General features: G+C 42.8%; 1 protein-coding gene across 1 annotated transcript in view; it reads left to right on the forward strand.

Moving 5' to 3' along the window:
• LOC122812165 (guanylate-binding protein 1-like) overlaps positions 1 to 22,690 on the forward strand; it is a 789,313-nt gene that overhangs the window by 72,377 nt on the left and 694,246 nt on the right. Inside the window, exon 2 of the mRNA XM_044084488.1 lies at positions 5,139 to 5,272. Within this exon, the coding sequence (XP_043940423.1) occupies positions 5,139 to 5,272 (134 nt within the window). The remainder of the gene's footprint in view (positions 1 to 5,138; positions 5,273 to 22,690) is intronic.

Raw genomic sequence — 22,690 nt, forward strand, 5'->3', positions numbered from 1 at the left:
ATTTTACATAGGAATTCTTTGCATAGTGTACCATTAGAATTACAGTAACTGTTGTATTTACAGGAATGTGACTTGCAAATGAGTTGTAAACCAGAAAAAGAGATAATTGTAGCTGATATGCTGAGTTGTTTTTACTGATCAGGGCATCCAGATGATCTGCTTAAGGCTAAACTGGCGGTTAACTGAGTGTTACGACAGTTGCCCACCATGAACAAGAAACTAATAGAATTTCATAAATGTATAGAGACAGATCCGGAGACTCAACTGCTGAGAGATGTTGCAACTAGAAGCAGTCCAGAACGTAAGTCTGCAGGTAGGAAAGAAGTGCAGCATTACTTTTCATTTATAGAGGAGATTAGTAACGTACAAAGTTTGTTGTTTAGAAAAGATACATGAATATACTCATTCAGATGAGATGAGGCAGGAATTTGACAAGCATTCTTGAATTACAATGTAGTACTAAAAATGATAAACCGCTTCTGATGTATTATTGTGCAAGACAGAATAAGAAAGTCAAATCCGCGGCATATAATGCATATCATGATAGCAGTTAAACAGATGTTATGTTGTTTTATTTAGTGCCAGAAATACCACACAGCAAAACTGAAACATACTTGTTTCTGTGTCATGAAGCAGCATATTTAATGTATATCTACTGAAATTGTGAAATTGCAAGATACGACTAGTAAAAGTGGCATAACATGTTTTAAACTGCATAGTATTTCAGGTGTTGTAAAATTTACTAATGGTCTAAAATATCCAAGCATGGATTTTCAGAACAGTAGGAGGTCTAGCATATCATTGTCAAGTCTAAATGTTATGCAGTCAAATGTTTTAAGTGGAAAGGGCCATGCAGGATGTCAGATGTCTGAAAAAATCACAAACCACTGACGATTAACAGTTGTAGGAACTGCTGTCTAGCATTATCGAAATATAGAAATTTCTTTGCCATGTAAACTACCTGTGATTTGTAGATTGAAAAGAAGGATTCATGCATCTGCTTAAAAGTCATTATCTGGTACAAGAGACACTCAAATAGATCAGTCAAAGCAGAAATTTTACCATGAAAAATATGAAAGGCACTCATGCCTCCTTTTAAAGAGTAAATAAGAGAATGATTCTGCAGAGTTCTGAAGAAAAAAAGCCAGAAACAGCTGTGATGAAAAGTGTTTCTTTGAAGTCATTTGTCCAAACTACAGATGAAAAAATCTATTCAGGGAAAAAAATTAGGATACATTTATTACAAATGAGAAATTAGAGGAAAAATTAAAATAAGTACATAGAGCACTAAGGAAAATGAAGTCAGGGAAAGCAGCAAGCTTAGATGAAGTCAGACTGATTATGACATTGGGAAGTTAAGGGAATTATAGCTTCTGTGGGTATTCATTGCTATACCTGTCAAAAGACCATTTCTGTCTTACAATCTCACAGTTTGTCATCAGAGATTAAATATGCTCTCCAGGCATATCCCAGATAGCTGGAGAGTAAGCTTTACAATGTCAGTGTACAAGAACAAAGTGGGCATTCCCAATGGTGGGCAGTACAGAGGTACCAAACTCCTGTCACTGTGTGAAGGTGACAGAGCTGGTGATTGATTAACACACAGAGTAGTAGAAACTAAGATGGAGGATGAGAAGTTCATTTTCAGAATAGTATTCAGCACAACTGATCAAATACTTTCACTGAGACAGATAGTGGTGAAGATGATGATGACGAAAGAGTCCAACTGAGCATTCCTAGACTTGGAGAAAGCATATGATGAGGTGCCAAGAAAACTGATTTGGGTAATCCTGTTATAAGCATTGGCAGAAGTTATGTATGAGGACTCAATGACACACATACAAACAGTGCTCGGACTCAGAGTAGTTCCGAGTGGGAGTGTGGCAGGATTAATCTGTGAACACTCTTCTGTTCACTCTGGTGATGGACTATATTAGCAAGCAGTTCAGAGGAGCAGATTAACAAAGCTGCTGTATGCGGACAATGTGGCATGACGTGCAGACTTTGAAAAGGAATGCAGACAATGTGACACAACGTGCAGACTGCGCAAAGGAACGCAGACAATGAGGCATAATGTGCAGACTGTGAAAAGGAATGCAGACAATGTGACATGATGTGCAGACTATGCAAAGGAATGCCTTTGCACAATGTGGCATGATGTGCAGACTGTGCAAAGGAACGCAGACAATGTGGCATGATGTGCAGACTGAAAAGGAATGCAGACAATGTGACACGACGTGCAGACTAAGAAAAGGAACTTGAGCAAATGATGATGAACTGAAATGCAAAACTGAAGGCACATGGGATGAAACAGTACCGACAAGAAAACTGTGATGGACGCAAACAGGGAAATCAGTAGAAGCTGAAAAGTGAGCTAGAAGGGAAATTAGTGGAACACTTGGCTTCAAGTATCACAAGGGATGGTTGAAGAGAAGGGAGGTCTGAGTGAGGAGGTGAAAGCTAGAATCAAAGATACTGCAGCAAACTGCTATAGTGTCAGGAGTATTGAGTGACAGAAGAATGCCAAAGATGATGAAAAGTAAGGTATACAAAAATAGTGTTGTGACCAGTGTGTGGCATAGAAACAAGAGCAGTGAAGGCAGAGCAGTTGAGGAAGCTGAAGTGCCTGTGTCAGATGGTAGAATGCACACTATAGGACAAATGAAAAAATGAGGACAGCAGTGCAGACTATAGAGTAGCCTGAACTGCAGAAAAAGCTGAGAACAGATTACACTGGTTCTCTATCACATGAGCAGGAAAGCAGAATATGACTTTATAAAGAAGATTTGGGTGAGACAGGAAGAAGGCAGGAGGAAACCAGTATGTCCAGCCAAGAGACGTAGTGATTGCATTAGCGAAGACCTGCAAGAGTTAGACATAACTGTCATAGAAGGTAGGAGAGTACCACTGAATTGTGATTGGTGACACTAATTGATGCAACACCCTGGCCCCATGCAGAAGATGGGAAAAATGGGTTAGTAATTATGCAGATGATTTATTAAAACGAAGTACTGTACATCTTTATTATATAGCCATGGCATCAGTTGAAAAAAATAACATTTTACTTGCAATTTTAATTAGAGTGTGGCTGCATGACTTGTTTTTGTCATGGTTAGGGATGTACAAAAAGTGCAAAGTTTTTGTTGACATCCTTAACTCCAGATCAGGATATTTAAAATTTGTCCTGGGGATGTGGGACTAAAAGTCCATGTTTTGGATGTGATTTTAGAATGGGATGTTAAGCTTTATAAGTTAGTAGGATTTTCAGGAAAAAACTTTCACTAACGGTTACTTGCATTCTACCAGCATGCACCCTTGTTACATAAAAAATAATATTCCAAAAGGACAGCTCATAAGAGCCAGTAGAATGACAAGTGAAATGGGTGACTTTTTGAAGGAAATACAATTTATTACCACCTTGTTTGTTGAATGAGGGTATAGTAAAATTCTGTTGAAAGAGCAGGCTGAATATGTCACACAGAATAGGGACAGTCTCTTTCCAGCCATTCTTGAGCATGGGTTTTCCAATATTAATATAAAACAGAACCATGACAGGAATACATTTGATGCTGACAATTACATTTGTTTGGATATTACCATAGATACTGGTATTCTCAGAAATAGCATTTCTGACAACTGGAAAATGTTAGAAGGAAATAAAAATTTACTATCCATTGTGGGGACCCAACCAAAGTTTGTATACAAAAATCAAAATAATTTAAAAAACATTGTAGAAAGAGAGAGAAACTTGTTTATTGTCCCAACACCTCACATAAAAGATGGGGCATGTATAAGTGTAGGGTTTATATCAGAACATTGAAGGCTGATAAGTCCAAAGCTCACAACTCTGAAAGCTGACAACATCGAACCTCAGAACGGAGATCGCCATAGAGTGTGAGAAGGGAATATTTCCCTTTACTGCACTATAGTGCGTTCTCGGAGTTTGTATATTTAAGTAGCAGTGGGTGTGGGGGGTGCAGGGGGGCTTGCCCCCTCTGCATAGAGCGTTTTTTTTTTTTTTTCTTTTTGGGTAGTTAGTATTTTTTTTTTTTTGTATGTTCGATGTTGTCAGCTTTCAAGGTTTGCAGTTCGAAGTTGTGAGCTTTTGATCATCTGATATAGACCCATAAGTTTGGGAAGTGTAATATATGTAGATACATTTCTGAAGGTCCCTTAGTTGATTTAGAACATTTGCCTTACACTTTGAAAGTTCCAAGGCATTTCAAATATAAGAGTAAAGGAGTTGTATACATTGGTATGTGTGCATACTGTAGTGCATTCTATATTGGTATGATTACAAGAGCTCTATGCACTAGAATAAAGGAACATTATTACAACGTAGAAAACAAGACAAGACGAATGCTTTTTACAAGCATACTATCACCTGTCACATGTATAAAAAATTTTTGTTTTCTGTGCTGGAGCATGGAAGTCATGATTTTAGGGGTGGCAATTTTAAAACAAATCTTGAACAAAAGGAGGCTTTATGGCAAATCTGATAATTCAGATAAAAAAACTGGTTTAAATGATGCTGTTAACATTAAATGTTTTTTGAAAGACCGTAGAGTCTATATAAGGAAATAACTTCCTGAGCTTTGAAATTTTATTGATTAATTGTATAATTGTTTAAGTGAAAAGACACATGTTGATTGGTGTAAAGGCATTTTAAAACTGTTTTTAAATGTGATGTACAGCATGTATAATTTATTCTGATGAAGTTTGGTTACAAAAGCATGGATTAAAGGTTTTTATTATGCTAATATTGTGTGGATTTCACTCTGTTCTTCTGCATCTTCCAGTCTGGTTTTTTGGTTCTTGTGGTCATCCAGGAGTATTTCTATTTTTTTGTGTTGGAGAATTTAACTGATTATTACACAGACTTATTTTGTATGTCATACTGTATTTGTGTGAGCTGCCTGTCACCTCCCACAGTGACTTAGTAATAAAACACAGGCACTGTACAAGTCAGTGAAACAGCACTCGGCAATGTAGGATATTTCATATGAAGCAGTTGATGGCTTTTGGCATGCTCCTTTTAATGAGAAAATGGGCTGTGGCATGTCAGAGTTGTTATGCAGATGATTCATGTGATTTTTTTTTAAATTTTTTTAAATATATAATAATCATGTATTTTCCAGATGGAGGGTTTCAGCTGGGTTCTACTGTGCAGTCACAGACCAAGGGAATCTGGGTTTGGCCTGTCTCTCACCCAAATGATCCTCATCGCACAGTTATTCTCATTGACACAGAAGGACTTGGAGATATTGAAAAGGTAATCTCTTTTACTGGCATTAATCTGTTAAGTTTTAATCTTATGTAATGGTCACAAAGGAATGTATAAAAATCAGTACAGCTGCTACCATTATATAAAACTTGAGTTAGTTATAAGTCTTTGGGGGGGTTGCCCCCACATTTAAAAGTATGTTTATAGGTTCATAGGTTCCTACTAAGCTTATGGCCAAGGAGACAAACAAGAAAATTATCGACATCACACTGGTACTGATGAGAGACCAACACTGTCTCACATTTAAGTAGACTTTTGGCACTATCCCTGTGAAAAATTATCATCACCCAGACAGTCATCCAACTTGTTTTAAAAGGATTCTAGGGAAGTACTCTGCGTGGTATTTAAAGAAAAACTGTTAAGGGAGGATATGTTGTTTGAGGTATCTGTTGTGGTGTCTGCTGCTGTTGAAATGGTAGCATAGGTTTAGGTGTGTAGAACATTTGTTTGCTTTACCACTGACTGTATTTAAGTGAAGGAGTTAATTTGCTGGGTTTTTATTGGCCTGAAAGTCTAAGCAGATATCCTAGCTTAGGAGTTTGTATGACGCCATGCAGAGGGACAGGCCTTTAGTTTTTTAGTGTAACGAGGAGTACTAAGGTCCGAGATTTTTTTTTGGAGAGGGTATGTTGAGGTCTGTCAAGCTGGTTTAGATGTTTAGTGAGGTACATGCTGAAGAGTACATTACATTCAGTAATGGGCCTAATAAGGGATGAATAAAGTTTAGAGTTCGATTTTAGTGTGTGTTTGTGTGCTTAAGTTGTGTGGCTATATTAGCTATATGGGAGAGACCTAATAATGTTAATTAACATCTTACGGTCCCTGCAGTCACTTACCTAGTAGTGTTCTGATGTTTGAATCTTACCCATATTTTCAGTCTGCCACAGCAATTTTAATTTGTTGCCCTTCTCTTTGCTTCCATGATTGTAGGCATTATCCTATAGGAGGTACTGTACGGTTCTGATTCAGTAACTGACCACTCTCACGCAATGTGATTTCTTTCTTTGGTGGTCAGTTTGCTGATTGTTTCTAGAGTATATTCCTGCTTTAGTGAAGGTTTAAGTATTTCTGAACTTCCCATAGTCTTAACATTCCACTGTCTAGATGTTACCTCTCATTGAAGGTGCAAGTTACGAATCCTTCCCTACCTCACACAAACAATAAATCTGTGTGTTTGTTCCACATACCAGCAGCTTTCAGACCTAAGAGTTATGTATGTGCATTGAGAAATAATACTGCTCTTTGCATCTCAAGGTAGTTTGCCTTAACACCTAAGTAATTGCTTTACACTATGTTGCAGACGTATTAGTAATTTCGTTTTTTAAACACCTTTATTGAATTATCCCTTTAGACAAACATACATTATATTAAGAAAACAAACCACATTAACATTCTCAGTTACAAACCTTATGCATCACATATATTCTTTTGTACAATTATCAATCCATCATTACATAAATTCCACAATTCCTGCCTTCCCTTAAACTTCACTCACTCCTCATCCAAAATATTATTCTGCATGTATTGTTCCCATTTTATTTTTTTGACATAGGTTCATAGATTAGTACTAGGCTAATTGCCCTTGCAAGCTATTTTAAGCCTAGCCAATTATCCTTTGTGAGGCTCAAACTTTGCACCTTGTGTTTATAAAGCAAGCACCTTAACCATTAGGCCACCCTTCTATGTTATTTGCTCTTACCCTTTTGTAAGGATCCTACTAACCGTTCTTTTGTCTTGTGTTACAATATTCATTACTTCAAATGCAGTTGGTTTAGACTTTGACTCCCATTTTCTAACAATTACTTTTGTGGCAGCCACCTGAATTAAACTTAACAAGGCCTTACTAAGTCTAGACCATTCAGGTCCTATGTACGGACTCAAAAAAAAATCCTTAGTTGCACCCATTTGCTCATGCAATTTTTCTGACAGAGTCCTCTGCAGTGAATTTTAAAGTCTGCCAACTCATTACACTCCCAAAACACGGTGTTCTCCATTACCTCTTTCTTCTCTGTCACAACTCTAACATTTGCCATCTACCTGAGGAAAAATTCTTTGAGGGGTCTACTTTGGTATAAAAATACCTATGCAAACACCTCTAAGCAAAATACAAACTCTTCTAGACTTTGATGCGTATTTGGGAGCCATACGTATGTCCTCCCATAGGTTCTGGTAATACTAGATTCTGTACTGTTTATTAAAATTTTTTTTTTTTTAATGATTGTTGCTTAGAATTATATATATGTGGTTTGTGGGGCAGTCCTATGCTTCTTTAGTACCCTTATTGCAGCTACTTCATTATTTCTGTTAATAATAACATTTTGTTGTAACATCTTAGGGTGTCTTGTGGTGTTCACAGGTTTAACAGCATCAGCTCCCCTTTTCCTGTTTTGTACATTGTCAGGGTGCCACATCAACAGCGACAGTCGCCTAGAACCAGTATTCATATCATGTGGTGGTTACTCCTGCCATGGGTTCCACAGGTGATTTTATAACATATGTAAAATATTTAGAACTTTATCAGTATCATTAATTTATACAAAAAATTATGGAAGGGTTCGTCTTTATTACTAAATAAACCCTGAGATTCAATAAACTCAGTGTAGGCTTCGCACAAAGCCTATATGGAGTTTACATGTGTGTGCAGTGATGCACAGTGAGCAGCAGAGCTAATTACATATTCATGCAATGCACAAACGTAAATAAGCATGGTTTTGTGACTAGTAACAGTGTTGCTGGCCAGGAAACCATGCAAAGCAACACAGATAGCAAACTTGTTTACCTCGGGAGCACAGTAGGTTAGAGAGATTGCACGGAATGACACAATAATTACCAGGGCTTAACATATAGTTCTGTATATGGGCCAAACACAGTATAGGACAGTGTGTGTATCGCAGGCTATTGTAAAATCCCATTTCATGCATTCTGTAGTGAAGGTGTGCAAATGATCTGTAAGGGGTACATGGACTGCCATGTAAAATAAACCCGCTGGGAGAAATGTATGTGTATTGAATAGGGACACACAGATGAATTGTTGGAATGAACACAGGGAAAGAGGAAAGGTGATGCCACCTAATGTACAGCAGATGGGGGCATGTCAATGGAAGGCAGGTGTAGAACACCAATCGCATATCGGTATAGTACAGAACAGACTGCACAGTGAAACTGTGTATTATGTGACTGTCACACAAGGTGACACAACAGTGGGGAAGATGTCTGTGTGAGATAAGCATCCTTACATGAACAAGGCAGAGGACATGTATCAGGGATGTTATATGCAATTGGGGTAGGGTGCATATTGTAAAGCTGTGCAAACTGATTTGCCTGAATATGAGTGCAATCTCGGCAGAGGTCTCCAGCAAGTGGGACATAGGTAAAGGCTCATGGCCAACAGTAAAAGAAACATGTACAATCATAGACAATATCAGAATAATGCCACCAATAATCCTATGTCTCTGACATAACATATGTGATTTAGAGTGATCAGAGATGGTTCTGCACAAACTCACTTATACAACTGTTATGACATGACCGCACTCTGAGGGTAATCGTGCACACTGTCCTGACACTGTAACATCTGATGTAGGTGTTAAAGGGGACACTGCTATACCTTTTTGTGACATTATGATCAGTACAGACTAGTTGACTGGTGCGCATGGCATTTGTGTGTAATATATAATGTATATGGCACCACACTGTCACAAATGTTACCCATGCCATCAGTGTAGTCAAACCGCTATGTATGTACTGTGTGCATCATAGGAACAGCTACTATGCATGCATTTGTTGTAACAGCTTGATGGTGGTTCTGCACCATCAGACAGTAATGTTTATGCCACAAAAAGAATACCTAGGTATGGCAATAAGATGTGTGACCAGTCACTGTGGCAAAGGTGGTCCACTTCCTTCAGTTAAACATCAGTGGAGGATGTGTAGGGAAGTACATAAAGGGCACATTGTACTCCGTTATTGTTGTGAAGAAGGCTGTGAACTATGGAGGTATTATGGCCTCTTATGTGGATGTCCTTCATATACTCAGTAGTTGCATTACATACAATGGAGTAGTCAGCACTGTGGTTACAATGCTGGTGGATGTTCTACATGCTATATATACTAGGGCACAGGTTACATACCTATTGATCTTATTACAGGGTCTGATATCTATACTATCATTGGGCTGTGTGTTTGTTTTCCTGATGTAACAAATCCGCCCATGTTTTTGTTTCATTGCAGGCATTGTCATGGCTGTGGCAGCAGTCTTTGGTACTGTCTATATTATACTAGTATCACAGTTGGAGTCAATGATTGTCCATAATCTGTAGTCCTACAGACAGCTGTTTGGACACAGGATGTGTATGGCATTTGTGATGCCTGTGGCTAAATAATGGACAAGAAAGGGCCTAGCAAACAGCCTTGATGTACGGACCAGAGATATAGGTCACTTCACATATTTCAAGATATTTAGATGCCACATAAGTGATCTTTCCACTTGTTGCTTTAGGTGTTTATGGCCACATCTGACAATGTTGAGTGACTACATCAGTGCAGATTTGTCAAATGCCTTGGGCTTGTCAAGTTCAAAAGTATGATAGTGCTGTCATCATGCATGCCCTCTATGACCTCTTTGAGGATATCTACTAGATGTAACAGACATTATGTAGCATTAACAACTCACACAGGTCTGTTGCAGACCATCAGGATATTACTAGTGTCCATTTAGAAAAGGTCCATGATGACATGTTGGTCTACCTTACAGATGAGGAGAGTCAGGATGTGTCTATACATGCATGTATCAGGTGCTGTCCCCCAACTCGTATGGATGCATGTTGATGTAACCCTTCTACAGGAACACAGTCTGTTTGGAGGGTGTGTTGAAGTGTGTATTCAACCGTGTCAGGAATGTGTATGTGCCGAGTCACACTATTGGCGATCTGTGATGTTGTCACAGCCCATTCATTCTGTGTGATAAGCCTGGATGAAGATAAGATAATGCATATTGGCTATCCTAATGTGGCCTAGGGTTTAGACACAATCTCTCATGCAGTTATCATTAAGAAACTCTCCCAGCTGGGGAATAACCCTTATGTCACTAGATGGGTAACCAATTAGTTCACCAAAAGAGCACATACTATGAAAGTTGCTGAATCAACCTGCACCAATAGAGCTGTCACTTTTGGTGCAACACAGGGATCTATGCTTGGCTCTTTACTGTTTAAAATCTATATTTTGATAGTTCAGGCTGAAGTGTTTGGCTTACCATGTTTGCTGATTCTTGCTACTGAGTGCAATCATTGAGTCCACCAGTGATGATATTCAACAAAGGTGGGGGCTAACACACAAAAATGATTGATGACAAAGACGCACGGACTACAAATAAATGAAAAAAAATGTGTCTTTAGTTTGCCCTTCTGCAAAGTGGATTTCTGTGCTAATTATAGCATTGACAACACTCCTGCTATGCTGAAATCCAGTGATGCAAGACCTGGGAACACACAGCAATCTGAACTTCGACCACCAAGTGTCCACACTGATATTGAAAATCTATGTTGCGCACATAAGTCATGCCACCATATTAACATCAGGGGATTATATTACAGCATTGTACTTTAAAATCATCAGAATAGTGATAGACTATAATGCTGTCTTTTGCATGTACCTCACCAGGCACATGCAGCAGCTGTAGAGACCGCAAGGGTTTCTTACCAAGAAAATACAGGACCTAAAACCATGCCATGCTGTATGTGGATAGACTGAAAGCCATGTCACTGTAATCTGTATTGTATAGGAAGAGGTGACGTCTGCTTGGCTTCCAGGTCATTATATGACCCTGCCCTGGTGAGAATAATGCATATCTACAAATCGGGTATAGCTGATATCAGCAGTGTCTGGTGAGGAGAATATGGTAATAATAGTGCCCCACATGCTGGTATGAAAGTCAAGCAAGTGCACGCGCGCACACACACACACACACACACACACACACACACACACACACACACACACACACACACACACACACACACACACACACTTAACTGCAGTGAGAACAGAACCCCCTACCTAAGTATACAGACTGTAGTGCATAGTGCTTTACACAACCACTACAGCACAAGTATGATTTTTACAAGGCTGCAGGACAACCTATAGTGGACAACATCAGCAGTGAATTTAGGAGAAGATGTTAGAAGGCCTGCATAGGTTCGTAGGTTCATAGGTTCATAGAAGGTTACTAGGCTAATAGCCCTGGGTCTATATTATAACATCGAAGTCTTAAAACTTCGATTGTTATAATATCGAACCATTTCGATCGAAAGACTATAACATCGAACACTCAGAATAGCAAATTCGCTGTTCCGACAAACATGCACACCAAAATAAATAATCCACACACATACACTTCACAAAACTCTGCACTAAATCATACATACACTACTAGCTATCCACGTACCTTAACCCAAACCTAACCCTAAGGTCCGTAACTACCATACACCCACCTTACCCGCTCCCTAACCCTAAAGTCCCTATCGCACACTCCTCTTACCCGCTCCCTAACCCTAAGGTCCCTATCGCACACTCACCTTATCCACTCCTTAACCCTAAGGTCCCTAACTATCATGCATTAATGCAGTGACATTAATTCTTATATACTACATGGGTTGCTGTGTGTTGGCATACCACAGAGGTGTTAAGCAGCATTGCATGGATGTAATAGATCTTTGTAGAGTCGCTTACCGTCACTTGGCATTGGTGAGTGATGCCGAACTCCACACAAACGTACAGTCCAAAAAGTGAAGGGTTCCCTTGCTTTTTCTGGTACTTGTGTTTGTTGTGTGTCATTCTACTTTTTTGTACAATTATAGGTGTTAAAATGAGGTAGATAGGAAAGTGGTGAAATGGGGAGCAAGCAGGGGGAAGAACAAAGGGAAAGCAATACAGGAATGTGCAGGAGGGAGGTAGGAAAGAACCATAGCTAGCCATTTCTTCAACAGTAAAAACTGAAAATATATGCAGAATATTAGCTGAATTTGGACTGTCATCTCTAGAAAGAGGGGTGACAACAATGTAATCATGCTGTATAGCCAGTTGGACTGGACCAAGTATGTCATGAAGACAGTTGTTTGAAATGGAGAGCTATGGATATCTTTTGTGGGACAAGTGCTCATTTTTTAATTCAGTAAGAGCTGAATGGTGGGTAAAAGAAATAGGTATGTCTGGGTCAGGTATGTTGGGTAGGTGAGGAAGAAAATGCAAACAGACAGGACAAGACATAGGGATGGTGAGGGATACAAAAGTTTGGGGGACACTGTGATTGGGGTGAGGGAGGGGACAACACAAGCTCATGCCCATCAAACATGGAGACATTGAGAATCTAGTCCTCACCCAGTGGACTGTCACCACTGTTGCCTTACTCCATTGCCAGCTCTCCACCAGGCATAGGCATACACCAGTGGTGCAGTGCACAATGCTATGCACCAACCCTAGCATCTCCTGGAGGATGATGAAATCCCCACCTCTGCCACTGCTCCCAGAGGGTACCACAGCACCAGCTGCTGGGGCAGTACTACCTGAGGGTGCAGGTAGTGCAGGGGTAGTAGAAGCAGTGCTGCCAGGTTGGGTCCCAAGTGTACTGACCATTGGTGCAGCCGGTGGAGAGGGGGCAGACTGATTCACTGGGGCTGGCATACCTCGCTTTGCTGTGAAGCATTTAGTGATTTTAGTACAGATGGATTACATGGAGACAATTTGATGACACATAATAGAAAATAAAAACAGAGATAAGGGTTGGAGTGAGACAAAATAAGAGAGAAAATTAGTGCCATCGTATGTGACATGCAATGCATTAACACAAGTATACAACTATTTTATCCGAAGTATTACATTTAAGTATATGTCCTAACAACTACACACTATAACTACAGATTGCTGAAAATAATCCTTGAAATGTGCATATATTGTATGTTTGGTCCAATTATACAGATTACAGTTAAGAGCAGGGCATTTATGCCGCTTGTATAGAGTTTCATTTAATGTAATCTTATTAAAGAAATGCAGTATTGTATGGTTGTTACTCGCAGTATTTGAACCCACAACCTCTGACTACAGTCTTGACTCGTGAAGTCGGTCTGTGCTACAGACTAATGCATACTTGCTTTTACAGTTAGGATATTCATGCTCAGTTTGCTACAACTGTATAAAAAAACAAAAATCTATCTTTAACTTTTAAAGCTACAATAATACTTCTCTTGTGCTGCATACATAACACTAGCTTCCCTCATTCTCTCATTTCGATCAGCACAAGCCCATCTGTTTAACTATTTCAGCATTAGCTGTGGAAAGAACAGAAGAGCACTATGCATATCATTCTTGCCTATATTTAGCTTTCTATGTATTACAAATGCTTTCTTATCATATGCTGTGAGATGTCAGCAGTTTGAAATTCATTTGAACACTGGTTGAAGTTATCCCTTTTGCACGTCTGTAGGTCATTAAAATGATGCTTATACTGTTTTCCAGTGCGTGAGATGCCAGTCACACTGTATACAGCCTGAGCCAAAATACTCCAAGCCTCCGATTTGTATTGGGCGTTGGAATAGTTCTCCTATCAAAGCCTTTGGTTGTGGTGTTTTACCAGGAGTCCAATAAATATGCTGGAATCCTGGACACTCCCCACCACTCTGCTCTAAACCAGGCAGCATCCCCATTAATTCCAGGCATGTTAACACCCAAACTAGAGCAATGGCAACTAATGCTTTCTTACCAATTCCTCTTGTCATGTTTACTGGTAGTGCATAAACCTGAGCAACGATGTTAACCGTGTTGGTGCGATATTGAGTGGAAAGCAGCAGGTTGGAAATAAATGATCTGAAGTAGGCAGACTTCATTTGTCTGCAACCTGTGGGTATCGGATCCGACCTCGGATCCGAGCCGGCATTTCAAAAGCTTAGGCTCCGAGCTCCTAGCTCCTCCCTCTACCCATAACCCCTTGCCAATCCCTGACTGACTTCAGATTTCGTTTGCCGCTTTCAAGTTGCGACGGATTCCTAGAGCTCCTAGTACAGATAAGTTTTCTGACAGGAAAATTTTCAAAAACTTTGACTTTTTTAATTTAATTGGTTAGAGGTGTTTGTGTTAGGCTTTCCTCTCTCTATTCTTTTAATTTTTTCTCGGGTTTTGCATAGTTTGTGTGTGTGTGTGTATTTTTAGGCCTGTTAGGGCTTATCATGTCTGAAGCCCATAAGGCAGTATTCTCTAAATGTACCGAGTGTGGCCATAAGCTGTCCCCAGCGGATGGCCACACTCGGTGCGTTAAATGCTTGGGGGTTGAACACCTGTCTTCTGGTTGTACCATTTGTGCAGGGTTCAACCCCCAAGCTTTGAGGGAGCGGAGGTCGAAGCTGGTTCTGGCGGATTTCTCCTCCAGATACCGCTTCGGCTTCTGCCCCTTCTACACAGCAAACAGTTGCTGTGGGCTCTCCTCCACCAGCTGGGACTCAACCTCCCTCTAAGATGCCGGAGGAGAGAGAGTCTTCTAGGGAGCGAGAGAAGAAGGAGAGGCACAGGGGGAGGCACCACATACGGAGAGCTGAAACTTCTAGTTGGGCTCCTCCATCCAAGCGGCCTCCTGTGCCTTCTAGCTTTCCTCCTCCTCGGCTCCACTCCCCTCGGTTCTCTCCTGGGCCTGAGGAGGAGGAGGCTAGCCCTTCAGCGAGGTCCCCAAGGCGGCTCTCTAGATCTGCTTCGGTGGCCTCGACTAGATCCACCTTTTCTATGAGTGAAGCAGATATGGACCGGATGATGAGGAAATTCATCCAGGCCCAAATGCAAATGGGAGTGCTCCTAGCACCCCCCCATCCGGGAGGGGCTTCGACCCCTTTTTTCTCCCCTTTGGCTCCTTCTCCGACCCACACCATGGGTTCGGAGCTGTCGGCGCCGGGCAGAGTTGGATCCGGGGGTGGGTCGGATCCGATAGGTCGGCGCACCTCGGATCCGTCCCATCCCTTGAGTGCTTGGTACCGGACCCGACCTCTCGAGCCGAGGACCGAGCCTCGGATCCGATGGAGCTGGTGTCTTCGCTCCATCTAGGTCGGAGCACACGGTCTCTCAGATCCGGCGGTCTCGCTCCGCCCGATCCGTGCGTCGGATCCGAGTGGGGTCGGCTCGGGTTTAGAGAAGCTGGCTCCCCTCGGCCTTTGCGAGTGGAAAGGGCACTGTTGAGGACTACCGACCCCGGTCCCTGCCACGGCTCCATCCCGCTCCCTTGCAGTTGGGCCAGGCCCCACCAGCCGGTCCCAGGGACAGCCCGCCTCGATGTCCCAAGTAGTTCCCTTGGAACATCCAGCTGCGGAAGAGTACTCCTTGGACAGCCCCAAGAAGTACCTCGGAAGCGTAAGTGCAAAGGAGGCACATGGACTCCCGAGTCCGTTACAAGACACAGACTTGATGAAGGGAGGGCTCCCAAGGTCACCCCTGAAGACGCTCTCATTTGGAGACATTATGGAAATGTTGAGGATCAGGGGGTGGTCTGCCCCTCAAGGCCTCCTCAGACGAGTCTGTGTTCTTGGAGGCATTCGGCGGGCCCATCTACCTCTTGGGTGTCCCCTCCTGCCGACCCTCTGGTGGACCTTATATCCATCAGAGCGTGGAAGGATCCGACACCGTTGAGCCTGTACCAAGCGCCCTGACCGTATCCTTTCCTCCGGACCACACTCACTGGAGCAAAGGCCCCCCAGTAGATGCCATGATGATGGCTGCAGCCACTAAGAGGGAATTGGCCCTGGAGAGTCCCTCTATGCATCCTCCGGGCAAGGAGTCCCGCTCGATGGATCGCATTGGGAAGCGAGTTTTCAGTTCAGCAACCTTCTCTTTGAGAGTGCTGAACTACATGGCACACGTCATCACGATGCAGGGGGATCTGATTAAAGAATACGCTTCATCTGCCCCAGAGTCCATGTCAGTGAGGATAAGCAGGTATACTCCACCCGAATGGCCACTCTTAGATCAGTTTCGAATACATCTATGCGGCTGCTTTCTCACGCTACTGAGGGAGCCGCTAGAGCCAGCGGAGCAGGCCTAGTCATGAGGCGACAGGCCTGGCTCCGCCACTGTGATTTCGCAGAGCCCTTCAAGGCAACCTTCGCGAATGCCCCCTTCGATGGTTCTGCCTTGTTTGGCAAAACTGTTCGCGAAACATTAGTCCAGAGCGAGAAGGACGGGAAGACACTGTCTGCCGTCGGAGTCCGCTTCTCAGCTCCCCAGAGGTCCTTCTCGAAGAACCAAAAGGGACAGAAGAAGATGTGGTTCCGGAAATCGCAGCAGTCCCAACCTGCTCCGGATAACCAGTCCTTCCGTGACAGAGGAGGACGGGGAGGTCGCCGTCCTAGAGGCAGGGGGGCTCCTAGCAACTTTGGGTCCAGAGAACCTTTCTCTGATAGACCCACGCAGCAGCCCTGAAGGGTTGACCGGCTGTCCGTCTCTGGAGGCAGTCGGGGGGCGTTTTTCGAGGCACCTAACTTCTTGGGAGTCCATCACAACAGACCGTTGGGTGCTTTGTGTGATATCCAGAGGTTATACAATTCCCCTATTCAAAGTTCCCAGATCTTGCAGCCTCCCAGATGTTCCACCCGACCAAAGGGAGGCAGCAGCTATCGAAATCGGACAGCTGCTAGAAAAAAGAGCTATCCAGTGCGTCCCCCCAGATCAAACCGGGTCAGGGTTTTACTCCAGGTTCTTTTTAGTGCCAAAGAAAAGGGGGACTTAAGACCAATCTTAGATCTTTCCCTGCTGAACCTGTAAGTAACCAAGCAAAAGTTCCGGATGGTCACCCTTCAATCTATACTCCCCCTCTTGAGGGAGAACGACTGGATGTGCTCCATCGACCTCAAGGACGTACTACCACATTCGCATGGACAGACGGTCCAGGAGGTTTCTTCGCTTCCGGCTGGGAGCCAGTCATTATCAGTTCAGGGTCCTTCCCTTTGGTCTCACCTCAGCCCCCAGGGTGTTCACCAAGGTTTTAGCTGTTGTAGCGGCCCACCGGAGGCTCCAGGGATTACAGGTCTTTCCGTACCTGGACGACTGGCTCCTAACGGCATCATCAAGGCATCTTCTGTGCTCAGCCAGGGACTACTTCCTTCATATAGCCCCAAGGCTGGGCATCACTGTCAACTGGGAGAAATCTTTACTGCACCCCACTCAAGTTATACATTTCATAGGAGGAAGACTAAACACCAGGTCAATGCGAGCCTTCCTCACCCCAGACAGAATTTCCAACCTGAAGTGTCATGTCGCAGCGGTCCTGCAACCATTTCCAACAGCAGCCTCGGTCCTGAGGGCCCTAGGTTCGATGGCGGCAGCTATCCCGCTTCTTATTCATGCGCGCCTACGCATGAGGGTTCTTCAATGGACCCTTCAAGTTCAGTGGTCCCCTCTCTGTTCCTCTCTCAACACTCCGATAGCGGTCAGCAAAGCATGCAAGGATTCCCTTCTTTGGTGGCTTCGATCTCCGGAGCCTCTGACAGGGAGACCTTTTTGTGCAGCATTCCCCCGAGCCACAGTGACCATGGACGCTTCTTGTCTCGGGTGGGGGGGGCATTCTGCGGGGAAGGTTGTCCAAGGCACGTGGAACTCCACAGAGACTTCGTTGCATATAAACGTCCTGGAAATGAGGGCGGTGCTCCTAGCGTTGCAAGCACTTCACCACGTTCTTCCTTCAGGGACTATTGCGATTCAGACAGACAACATGTCGGTAGTCTGGTACATCAACAAACAGGGAGGAACCAGGTCCTATCCCCTTTGTCGAGAGGCCATGAGAGTCTGGGAATGGGCAATTTCCACCAAATGCTTTCTTGTAGCAACGCACATTCCGGGAAAATCCAACATCCTTGCGGACAAACTCAGTCGCACCATTCTTTCCCCTCACGAGTGGTCTCTCAATCCTCAGGTAGTGAAGAAGATTTTTGCCGTTTGGGGGCAACCCTGTTGCGATCTTTTTGCCTCTCCCTCAAACGCCAAATGCGACAATTTCTTCACTCTGCTTCCCCACCAGGGAATTCGAGATGCGCTTGGTGCATGCTTGGCCTCCCGGTCTCCTTTATGCCTACCCTCCACTACCTCTAATGCAGAGGCTTCTGCAGAAAGCCAACAGTTTGGGGAGCAGAATGATTCTCATTGCCCGTTCTGGCCTCGTCAACCCTGGTTCCCTTTGTATGGTCTCACAAAGTGAATCCACCCTGGATTCTGGATCCGATTCCGGATCTCATCTCCCATCCTCTGGGAATTTCAGTCCCCAATCTACGCACCCTGAAATTGACAGCTTGGCTGTTCCAGTTCCATCCTTGATTAGGACTCCCGGTATCTCACACCGGTCAAGGCCATTCTAGTGGCAGCTCATAAACCTTCCACTAGGCAGGTTTATCGGAGTAAATGGAAGAGATTCTCTATTTGGGCGGTCCAGAAATGTTTGGATCCTTTTTCAGCACCTATGTCGGCAGTGCTGGATTTTTTAACAGACCTCTTTCATCAAGGGGCAAGTTCTTCCACGATTAAGGTACAATTGGCAGCCATCTCTCATTATCACATTGGTCATGAGACAGCTCCCCTCATGACGGCGAAATTGTGCAAAACCTTTCTTAAAGGTATTTTTTTGTTGAGGCCTCCAGTCAAAGACATTATACCACCTTGGGACCTATCTTTAGTTTTGCAAGCTCTTACTGCTCCTCCCTTCGAGCCTGCAGCGTCTACAGACCTGACGTACCTTTCCTGGAAGACTGCCTTCTTAGTAGCTATCACTTCAGCCAGAAGAGTGTCTGAACTTCAGGCTCTATGCGTCAAGCCGCCTTACCTTTCCTTCTTTCCAGATAGGGTGTGCCTCAGGACCAATCCATCTTTTCTTCCAAAGGTCTCTTCAGAATCTAATATCAACCAATCAATCAACTTACCTGTGTTTTTCCCAAGTACTCAAACAAAGGAGAATACAAACTGCATTCCTTGGATGTTCATAGACAATTACGATTTTATATTCACAGAACAGCTGGTCACAGGCAATCAGATCAGCTGTTCGTCTCCTTTGCTAAATTTGCTTTGGGTAAAGCAGTTTCTAAAGTCACACTATCGAGGTGGATTGCTAATTGTATTCTGCAGGCTTATGACACTTCAGGTAGACCTGCTCCTCAGAGGGTTACGGCTCATTCTACTAGGGCAGTCTGCACGTCAGCCGCCTTTAAGTCCCGTGTGTCATTGGATGATATCTGCGCGGCAGCCACTTGGGCCTCACCTCATACCTTTATTTCTCATTATAAGGTGGATGTTGTTTCCAGAGGAAGAGCATCCTTTGGCTCAGCGGTGCTCAAACATCCTTCCATGACGGCCGCCCAAGATTCAGGTAGCTGGGGACTCTGTCCCACAGGTTGCAGACAAATGAAGTCTGCCTACTTCAGATTTAGAAGTTATGCACTCACCATAACGTTCCATCTGAGTAGGTGACTTCATTTGGATGCAACCGTCCCCCCCTCCATCCCCCTAACCTTTATACAGCGAGTATTTTTTTGCTTTGTTCAGTTACTGTTGTCAGTATTATATAGGCAAACTCAATCTGAGGTCAGTCAGGGATTGGCAAGGGGTTATGGGTAGAGGGAGGAGCTAGGAGCTCGGAGCCTAAGCTTTTGAAATGCCGGCTCGGATCCGAGGTCGGATCCGATACCCACAGGTTGCATCCAAATGAAGTCACCTACTCAGATGGAACGTTATGGTGAGTACATAACTTCTAATTTTAAACTGGAACATTAAGCTGACACTTTACCTTAGTTTGAGGGGTGTTTGCTGTTGTAGCTTGGAAATATATACTGAAAATGAAAAGGTAACTGTTAGGTAAGTTAAGTTTGCAGACATGCACTGGGGGCATAAACTTCATGACCTTTATGCATTTGTTTTTGGCTTTTACACCCGTTGCCACAATAATGTTGTAACACTTGCATATTTTTAACCTCATTGCTATAAACTGCACTGTCACAACAGTAAAAATATGTTGCAAAACCTGTACTAGAATCCAGGACCATCTGTATTCCAGCCCTACACTTACACCTGCTACCACAGAACTAGTTACATGACAATTTCATAATTTCCTTCTCAGAATGTTCTTGGTGTTAACCTCCTTGCATCACTGCTTAGCATGTTTGCATGGTGCCCAAGAGGATTAATTGAATGTGTCCATTTTCAATTATTGACTGTGTTCTGTCTGCATTTGTTAGATTGCTCCCGGTGTTTGGGAACCTTGCTAAGCACCTGCAACAATGCATCTTTTTTGATCTTTACACTTTTACAGATGCCCTGTCTGCAGCTGTTCTGTCTGCTTCCAGTGTGGGTCACTATTCCAGGTTTGCGCACTGCTAAGCGTCATGCAACAAAGATAAGCAGAGCCGAACCTGACATTGATTTTCTCCGTTTCCATTGTTTGCGCTAAGCCACGCACCACAAAAACACTGGCAAAAAAACATATAAGGTGAAAGTGGTTGAAATTAAGAACAGCAATCTATGAACTAAACACTACAAAATGATTTGTTAGTATAGACTACATACGTTTAGATTTGAACTCACTGTGTTGAACCTTCATGACACAGTAAGGGTGCCTTATACCTCTTTGTCACACAAACTGTTTTGCATCAGGGAACTGAAATCATTTTGCATACAACCAACTGCTACATCATCTACAGTACTAAGAAACCATATAACAATTATTTGTACATGTATTAATTTCGGATGTAGTGCACTGAGTGATTGCACAACCATTTATGACGATTGCTTGCAAAAATGCAGCTCTGTCTTATCTGTCTGTATTTGTTGCTTGTTCTTGTCTTGACTAATCTGAGATATGCAGTCTGTAAGACATTCTGTGTCATTGCCCTTAAAATGGGTGAGGATATTAAATGGCAGTAATATACAGTTGTCAAATGAAAGGGGTGGTTGGATTTTAATGAACACAACCTGAGAATTGTGTGCTGTTTACTTACATTTCCAACCTTGATAAATTATTTCTACACTTTGTAAGTCTAACCTGACACACCCACTGGAGATGGGGCAGTTTGTATTGCTGTTGTTTTCCTTCTCCCTACAAGTAATCATTCACAGTTGCAATCTTTTAGCAACAAACACAGAGGAAATGCCTGCACTATGTTTACAGCTGGTACACGGAGCCAAGTATTTGGGATTTAGCAATTCTAATGAGTTCACACCTGATTTGCATCTTCACTGTGCTCACAGCCCTGAATATACAGCATAAAAAGGCAACCGTGTAGCTAGGGAACCTGAACGTGAGTAGAGTTGCGGAGAATACAGAAGAGACTACTGAACCTGCATTTCACATTTTTCAACTATATACTGCATATACTGACATGTCATTAAGAAAAATCTGCAGATGTTAATTAGCAAATGCTAGTTTTATCTGTATGCATTACTTAGATAATAGAATGTAATATGTTACAGCCACACATTTCCTGTTGTTCAAATTTAAGTTTATGTTTCTCCAGTTGGTAATAGTGATATACAACCTTTTCTGTCTTACAGTAAACAGAAATTTGTATGATACGTATGTGTATTATCCTTCTGTTGTGTTTTAGGTCACATAGCACTATGGCACCTAGGCATCTCAATCCCCAACCTCCCCCCTTCAGTGACCTGAGAATCAGGTCATTATGGATGCATTTAGGTGACCATAGTGTCTTTCTGCTTGAGAGGGGACATGGAGATATGTCGGACAGAATACAAATTTGTCAGCATATAGTTGCAGATGTGAATGCAATAGGTGGCCGCAGTGGTCATATGATTAGGTACACCGTAGGACCACTGACATTATCTCATCTGCATGGAGGAGAGAAGCTGCAGTGGCTCTTGATTGAATGGGTACCAGGAGCCTGCTACAGAGCCACCACTAACAGCAAATGAAGAGTTATTGTCCACTGTCAGGGATCCAGACAGCTCACAGGAAAGTACAGAATAGCATGTCCTTGACATTGGTGCTACTGTTTCAGGGAGAGCAAGTATGTCCTTGGAGGAGCTTCCAGGTAGACTTGTGTAGCTCAATTGTTAAATACTCTTGTATAGTAAGATATTTACAGCAATACATTAGTTCTGTTTGACAAGAAATTGGTTGGGGGGAGATTGTAGATTGCTACATTTAACAACACATTCTGTTTGATTAAACATGGCCTTAGGTTGGACTTGTCATTCAAGTAAGTTTTACACACTGTGTTACTGTTAATTGTGATGATGTCCTTTCCTTTTGCTTAACTTCTTCCAGGACCATCCGGTGCAGGGAGCCTAAAATCATCTGCACAAGGTAAGCCAAATATTTTTGTCAGTACTGATGAGCAATTCAAAGAAATTTCTGTTTGCGATGTTAGTGTCAGGACTGTTGTG

The sequence above is a fragment of the Protopterus annectens genome, chromosome 9.part0 (assembly GCF_019279795.1).
Source record: "Protopterus annectens isolate FY-2018-M chromosome 9.part0, PAN1.0, whole genome shotgun sequence".
Classification (NCBI taxonomy): domain Eukaryota; kingdom Metazoa; phylum Chordata; order Ceratodontiformes; family Protopteridae; genus Protopterus; species Protopterus annectens.